Consider the following 8,740-nt stretch of genomic DNA (forward strand, 5'->3'; position numbering starts at 1 on the left):
ACACACACACACACACACACACACACACACACACACACACACGTACACACATGGCACACACACACACACACCAATGCATTCTCATATGACATTTTATGAAAATACACACACACAAACACGCACATACACACACACATGGCACGCACACACACACGTGCACACACACACACATACACAAACGCCCACACACATGCACACACACACGCACACACACACATTTACACACATGGCACACACGCACACACACGCACACACACACCAATGCATTCTCGTATGACATTTTATGAAAACACACACACACACACACACACCAATACATTCACATATGACATTTTATGAAAACACACACACACGCACACACACACACCAAAAACTGAAACACAAGTGTCACTGCTTTGGAGGAATTTGCGAGATCCCACGTGCTTATCGCAGGTTGAGGGGAACACTGTACCTCCATACTTTTGCTTCATTTAATTTTGTTTGGTTTAGTTGACCATTCGAGGCAACACATCCACAAGAATAACACAAAACATTTGACGCAATGTTTGTATAAAATGATTGATCCGATGAAAAATTTAATAAACCCACAAAACAGAATACGCCAGTCACTCACAAGTCAAAGTCAATTTCCTATTCAGTGCCGGCGAATAGGAAATTGACTTTCTGGACAAAGTGAGGGCTCCCAAGGCGTACGACTGCAGCTCATTTGGATGTAAAACCTCGAACAAACATTATGTGAGTCCACAAAAGCAGTCTTCATTTCATTCTCAAAGCAGCTACATTTTTTTGTCTTTTGACGCCCTCTCCAATCCAAAACATTTTGATGGCTTTGTGCTCGTCCGTAGCATCTTTTCTCTAAAATATTTCACCTTGTGTTAATTATATTTATTAATCCTTCATATCTGCGTGCTTGCAACCCTCACCCCTTGTAGTTATACAGTGACGCCATTGGTTATCCCTCCTGCTGTGTCATGGTAAAATAGCCATGTGATGGAATGACACATTCAATTGGTTGTAATTCTATTGAAAATGAAAATGCAGGTGATAAAGAAAAACAATTCTTTTTCTGTTTCCCAAACTGTCTGCCATTCTCCCCCCCCCCCCTTTAACCTCATTTTCCTTTCTTCCACGCCCCCCCCACCCTTTTCCTTCTTTCATCCTCTCCTCCATCTTGCTCCTCTCTCTATATCTTCCCGCAACCACAAGCACGAGTGATGGTCATCCTTTGTCAGCGCCACATGACAGACAGCAGACCCCACAGTGAGTGCACTACCCCCAACACACACACACACACACACACCACACACACACACACCCACACCACACACCACACCACACCCACACACACACACCACACACACACACAACACACACACACAAATGCAGGCGCTGGGACCAGTTAAGAGCTATGCCGATGAGTCAGGCTAAGAAAATGCCACAGAGAGCTTAGCTAATGCACCTTTATGGACGCTTCCTTTTTCTTTCTTTCTCTCTCTTTTTTGTCTTTATCGCTCCTTCTCCCCCCCCCCCCCCTCTCCGTCCCCCTTTGTCCTAGAACCCAAGCCAAAAGTCGTAGCTCCTTACTGACAGAGAGGTCTTTCCAGTTATTTTTCACAATGTGTCCCCTGCGCCCTAGCTGGGATCGCCTGATATTGTGCTCCCTCGGTCGTGCTACATGAGAGCCTAATCCACTCCGGCATTGTTGTACAGCTGGACCCGCTCAATGTGTGTGTGTGTGTGTGTGTGTGTGTGTGTGTGTGTGTGTGTGTGCGTGTGTTCCTGTGATCAAGTCGTTGGAGATACCTGATCCCTTTTATTGTTCATTTGACCCGCATCCCAGGAGGCAAGAGGGTCAGGGTGGAGTACCCAGATACTCTGTACAGGTGCTCAGTGTGTACGTGAGAGAAAAGGAAGACACGGGACAGAGAGAAAGACAACTGAAACATAGTTAGCAGTGAAAGATAAAATATTTTGTGTGTCTTTACAACACTTCAGCAAACACATTAAGGAGCTCTGTTTCTTTAAATCCTCTCTCAGGCATTTCAGCTGGTCATACTGGCTACACACACACACACACTCACACACACACACACACAACACACACACACACACACCACCACACACACACCACCACACACACACAACACCACACCCACCACACACACACACACCACACACACACACACTCACGATGTATTGGTTAGCAGGCCGAAGCTGGTTTGAGTTAGCAGGGCCAGTCACAGTGTGTGAGAGCCTTACCCCCTGCCGGCTACTGCCACTCTCCACAGTCTCTTTCCTTCTTTCTGTCTCTCCATCTCTCTCTTTCTTTTACTACATTGTGTGCCAGTCAGCCAAGTTTACCAACCGAGCTCCCACGCACACACCACACACACACACACATACCACACACACACACATACACACACACAAGGTTGACTGCATGGCCTCCGTGTCTGATTAGCCCCCTTCATGACAAACACAGCCATCAGAGCAGAGGAAAAGGAGGAGGAGCGGGAGGACGGAGGGAGATGTGAGGAGAGAGGAGAGAGCAGAGGGTAAGAGGGCGGGGGCAAAGGGGGGGGTGTGGGGCGAGGGTGAGAAGGCTGGGACCCCTGGGGACCCCTAGATCACAGCCATGCTAATGAGGAGCTGCTTTGCCAGCAGCAAGGTGTCAGCTAACCCTGACAGGGGGCACACATGCGTACTCCCAGGCTTGTGACTGCGCGTTGAGCACCATGTGACTTGTAAGGGGGGGGGGGGCTGCGGGGGTAGGTCTGTGTCCCAGTGGCCTAGCCTGCGGGCGGCTTTGTTCTGTATGCAAATCTGTCGCTGTGGCGTTCTGTCGCCCTTGATGGAATGTTGGAGCAGTCACGGCGCAAACCTGGAGCCCAGGAACACCGCGGTGCACGCACACACACACACACACACACACACACACATACAATGTCACACATCCTCTGCTTCATCAGTCACCTACTTGTTAACAAACCATAACCTGCACTGTCCTCTGAGTCTGCAGTAAGCAACATTGTTCTACACACTCCCAACTTTGCCCCCTGGATGTCATGTTTTTCACTCTGCTTCCTGTCCATGCCAAATGAATGCAGTACAGCGGAGAAGTTGGCGGGCTAGCGTTCGAATGGTTCTTATTTTTAATTATGATTTTTTTTTTTTCTCAGGGCTTTGTGAGAGTTCACTTGGCATCAGTGAGCATTCATTACCATCCCCTTACTGTTCACTGTCAGCCGAGATGCTCCCGTTTGCCCATCTTGTCGAAGTCTGAGGCTGTGGATTTTTGTTATTCTTCTGTGGTCTTATTATAAGTCTCTCTGGATTAGAGCATACGATAAAGGCCCCCGAAATGTAAGTGTAATGTAAATGGAGGGAGCTCATGCTTCGAAAATATAAATCAAACACAGGCTTGAGGGCAGCACATGTGAATTCCTAAATTAAACAGAAATCCACATGTCTGCACCATACGCCTGGTGTCTACTCTTACCCCGCCAAGCTCACACCAACTTTTCTACACTGGCCATATGCAAACAGTCAATACCGTGGCTCCCCTTCATTTACTGGCATTTTGTTTGTACTTTTAAGGCAAAATAATAGCTATAAAAGGCAATCTGGAAAGAATAAAATCTGATGTAAAGCTCAGATCTTAGTCTCTGAAGACTGGGTTAATTGGCCTGGTGGTTTAGTAAAAAAATCCAACCCAGGAGAGAAGGAGAGCATTATTACTGGCCCACCTCAGCTCTATGCATGTGCCAATGTTTTAATAACTTCCTCCAGGCCTGCTGGCCCTTAGCCCTTTGTTTTGTTGCACAGGACAAAGAGCTGCCCTCCTAAACTGGTCTCAGGACCGCATTGTGCTTGTCTGTTTCATGGGAAAGTCTGTCCGGAGTGGACACCTGGGGGGGAAATATTACTGCTGTTTCAAGGGAACGTCATCACGCTATAGCATTTACAAAGCCAACCCTAAAATCCAGTTGATAATGCAGCACCACATTACAGAATCCTGCTGTGATTCCATTTTCATTTAACCTTTCACCTCAGGCCCATTCCCTGAACAGTGTGTGTCTGTGTGCATACGGCATGCCAGAGTAAATTGGCCGAGTGGGTCCAGCGTCAGTGACTGCGTGGAGAGGAAAATGTAACTCTTCTAACTGGTAGTTGACCCTGGCGGTCAGCAGTGGAGGGGTCCCTGTATGCGTGTCAGGCAGACGAGTGTAATTACCACAAAGTGAAGCATGACACGGCCCGCCGTGATTCTTTAATGAAGGCTTTTATTGGCTGGAGCACTGAGCAGCGACAACATTCACCCTCTCCCAGCATGTGTGCGAATGTGGAATGAGGACATCTGTGTCTCAATACAACTATCTATGTATCTATGTATCTATGTTTCTATCTATCTATCTATCTATCTATCTATCTATCTATCTATCTTTCTTAGATTTCATTATTTGCTCTTCCAGTCTCTTTTCTTTTCCTGTCTGCTCTGTGTTTCCCTCCCCCTTCCCCCGCACGCGTGCTTGTTTGGGAAGTTGATGAAATTTGTCTTTGGCCGTCATTAGGCAGCAGCCATCAGCTGCCACTCTATTAACTGCCACGCTTCCTTTAACAGCATATGGCGCGGCTGTGTAAGATATGATGAGATGCAAATGCGTGGCCGTAGCGGTGGGGGGTTGTGGGGAGGATGGTACATGACGGTATATGATTTGGGTAGCTTGTATTGATGAGACCCAAATACAGAAAAGAATTTAAAAAAAAAACCTGATCAATTGAGAGACATCTTTAAAACCCAGTCCCAATCTTAAATCTTTATTTTATATTGATCCTTGTGTGTTAATGAGATTACACGGCTCCCAAGTCTATAGACCCCTCTTTTTCCCCGGGGGCATGTAAATACCCTCTATATGTGTGTGTGCCGTTGTGTGTGAGTGTGTGCCCAAGCACGTCTGGCCCTTAAAGTCCCTCCACCTCTGTTCTTACCCCCTCTCCTCCTCCTCTTCCCTTCCCTCTTTCGCTCTCTTCTCCCCGTCCAAGCGGTTAAGCTGTCCAGGGCTCCGCTGCCAAGCGGCCGTGTGAAGCCTAGCCAAGCTAAACACGGGCAGGCAGCCTGCCACTCGCCCCCCACACACACACACACACACACACAGGTCCACGCACATGCTCGTACACACGCCTTAGTCGCGGGAGACAGGTCGTGTCCCCCCCAAATAAACAGTGAGAGTGACGGCTACACCAGAGCCCCACTAATAGCAGAGAAGAACAGACAGAATCAGTAAATGAGGCCCTCATTAACTGTTTCTGACCCCGTCCCCCCTTGGGAAAGCCAAACCAATCACACCGCCAAATCAGCTTCCTGTACTAAACACTGATCCAACATCAGCTTTCGTTCATCTGTTGTGCACGGTACAAGTGTGTGTGTGTGTGTGTGTGTGTGTGTGTACCGATTTGAGCTGTGAGAGAGGCTGGAGACGGAGAAGGAAAGTGAAACAGAGAATACTGCTGCACATGTATTTGTGTCTGCATGTGTGTTTTACATTCCATAACAATGGGTGGCTTTGAGGCAGCCATCTTACTGGAAGGACTCTTGATCACATAAGACTTTGGGCAAAAAAGTAACTTCTCTGTCTTAGTTTTCTCCCCCCGGGCTCCGAGCTTTGGGACCACCGTACCAACTCGACTCTGCTTGCGGTAGCCGCTGATGATAAAGTAGATACAGATGGCTCACAAGCAAACACAGGACTGTGTTGAACGCTGGCCTGTGTTGAATTACTTAGATGAAACCCAACCAAGTCTCTTTTCATGACTCATAAGCGGGCTGACACGGCTATGCCATAGTGACTGATAGATTCATTTGGCTTTATTAAGTCATGCCATTTAAAGGGGCAATTTGTCTGTGTGTGTGTTGTGTGTGTGTGTGTGTGTGTGTGTGTGTGTGTGTGTGTGTATGTGTGTGTGTGTTTACAGTTACACCAAATCACTTTACTGCAGTTGTTATCACACCAGTGGTGTAGAGCTTTATTTCATGTGGATGCTGTGTTAAGACCGGAGGGGTCTTTACTCTTAATACATCGTCTCCATCACCTCTCCTGTCTCTCCTTTTGTGTGTCTCTTTCTTTCTATTGCAACATCCCCCCCCCCCTCCATATATCTTCTTTTCCCCCATTATCGGTGTGCTTTTCTCCCCATTGCTGCCTCCCCTGTCTCCATATGGAAATGACATAGACGAGATGGATCTGTATATTAGAGCCGAGCTGACGTTAGAATTAGCATAATGTGTCGTGGCCTTAGGGCAGTACCTGCCATCTGCATTAGCCTGTAGACACACACACGCACACTCAAAATGTATTTCATACACACTGACACAGACAAAGCCCATGGAAGACCTTCATTCACTGACACAAGCAGAGTTAATATAACTGCTCTTTTAAGCACAATTCATTTGCCAAATGTTCGCACAGGTTGCTAATACAAAAGTGTTGTATTGATTTATTTGAGCGTATTTGATTTGGATTTTTTAATTCATGGTGATTTTTTTTCTCTTGGCCCACAGACAAAGATGAGCCGTCTAGCTACATCTGCACTACCTGTAAGCAGACCTTTACCAGCGCCTGGTTCCTGCTCCAGCATGCCCAGCACACTCACGGCATCCGCATCTACCTGGACCACCACCCAGTCAACTGCTCCCTCACTCCCCGCATGGCGCTGCCTCCACCCCCGTGCGATGCCCTGCCCCGCTCCCCTCTCCCTACTTTCCTCGGTGACACCAACAACCCATTCCACCTCCTCCGCATGGCTGCGCCCCTGCTCAGGGAACACCCCCCTCCCCCGGGGTACTTGGAGACCCGGCTGCCTGCGACACCACCCTTTGTCAGCCCTCCCCCACCCCCCAGACCTCCTCTAGAGCGGCTGGGCCCAGAGGAGATGGGGCTGCTGTCCCAGCACCCCAGTGCCTTTGAGAGGGTGATGCGGATGACCCCCATGGACCCTCCTTCCATGAACTTCTCCCATCGTCTGAGAGAGCTGGCGGGCAACACGACCAATAACGGGGGGCCCACTCCTCCACTCTCACCCAACCGCGTGCCACCCATGCACCGCTTGCTGAGCCCCACGCTTTTCCAGCCTGGCCCCAAGCCTCCGGCGTTTCTAACCTATCCCCCACAGCCACCCACTTCTCAGGGGGGACACGGTTCTTCCAGCCCTCCTGACAGCCAGGGTCAGAACCAGACCACGGGGAAATCCAAATCCTGTGAGTTCTGTGGCAAGATTTTCAAGTTCCAGAGCAACCTGATCGTCCACAGACGCAGTCACACAGGGGAGAGGCCGTACAAGTGTCATTTATGTGACCACGCCTGTTCCCAGGCCAGCAAGCTTAAGAGGCACATGAAGACACATATGCACAACAAGTCTGGCTCAATGAGTGGCTCCCCTGAACAGGGAAACAGAGAAGAGGGAGGAGAGGGTGAAGAAAAGAGCAGGGAGGGAAATTCAGGAGGGATGGGCATGGACAATGAGGAGGAGGAGGAAGAAGAGGAGGAAGAGGAAGAGGAGGAAGAAGAAGAGGAGGAAGAACTGAGGAATGGAAGTCGGCCAGATTCCAACTTAAGTGAGGACTCCCAGGAGTTCAGCCAGAATAGGGAGAATGGTCCGATACAGTGTCCCGAGGAGAAGCCCCTGGGTGGGGATAGAGTAAGTGACAGTGGCAGGGTGGGGATCATGCACCCCTACAACCATCTGGACAATCACCTTAGACTTAACCCTAACAAGAGAAGCCTTGAGAGACAGCCAAACGGAGATGGCGGAGAGAGGGGTGAAGAAAGAGAGAACAACAGAGATCAGAACAGAGAGCGGGATCAGCAGGTGAACCAGAGGCCCGTGATGAACGGCAGGATCAGCGTATCCGAAGCGGACTCCTTCCCTGGGCTGTTCCAGCGTCGGCCCACCCCCATCACCAGCCCGAACCCCTCCAACAACAAGAGGATCAAGATAGAGAAGGAACAGCTGGAGCTTCCCCCAACCTTACCCCTTATCTCCCCGGAGAACGTCTACTCTCAGCTCCTGGCTGGCTACGCTGCTTCGCGCCACTTCATCCGAGAACCCTTCCTGGGATTCACAGATTCCCGTCAGTCGCCGTTCGCCACCTCCTCCGAGCACTCCTCCTCAGAGACGGGGAGCCTCCGCTTCTCCACCCCGCCCGGGGAGCTGATGGAAGCGGGAAGCGCGTCGGGCCGTAGCGGCAGCAGCACTCCTCACCTCCTGCGGGGACCCGGACCCGGCAGGCCCCCGAGCTCCAAGGATAGGAGGAACGACACCTGCGAGTACTGTGGCAAGGTGTTCAAGAACTGCAGCAACCTGACGGTGCACCGACGCAGCCACACGGGGGAACGGCCCTACAAGTGTGACCTGTGCAGCTACGCCTGCGCCCAGAGCTCCAAGCTGACGCGCCACATGAAGACCCACGGGCAATTTGGGAAGGAGGTGTACCGCTGCGACATCTGCCACATGCCCTTCAGCGTCTACAGCACGCTGGAGAAACACATGAAGAAATGGCATGGTGAACATTTGATGGCCAGTGAGGTCAAACTGGAGGAGGCGGACAGAGGTTAAGCCAACAGCCGTTAGTTATACAGCCTACATTGACCACGAGCAAACACTCACACACACATGGACAAATGCAGACACACACATGCGCACACAAAACCCCTATAACCACTTTTTCAGCTATGGGGCTTGG

The 8,740-nt window shown here is 50.0% G+C and overlaps 1 protein-coding gene across 6 annotated transcripts in view; it reads left to right on the forward strand.

Moving 5' to 3' along the window:
- bcl11bb (BCL11 transcription factor B b) overlaps nt 1–8,740 on the forward strand; it is a 45,232-nt gene that overhangs the window by 19,496 nt on the left and 16,996 nt on the right. For all 6 annotated transcript variants that reach the window (XR_004336253.1, XM_032543389.1, XM_032543387.1 and 3 more), the window contains one exon: nt 6,560–8,740. This exon ends at the window's right edge or, in 5 of these variants, runs on beyond it. Coding sequence is in view for 5 of the 6 variants with exons in the window: in XM_032543389.1 (XP_032399280.1) it covers nt 6,560–8,613 (2,054 nt within the window). In the remaining variant the exon portion in view is untranslated. The remainder of the gene's footprint in view (nt 1–6,559) is intronic.

The sequence above is a fragment of the Etheostoma spectabile genome, chromosome 18 (assembly GCF_008692095.1).
Source record: "Etheostoma spectabile isolate EspeVRDwgs_2016 chromosome 18, UIUC_Espe_1.0, whole genome shotgun sequence".
NCBI lineage: Eukaryota > Metazoa > Chordata > Actinopteri > Perciformes > Percidae > Etheostoma > Etheostoma spectabile.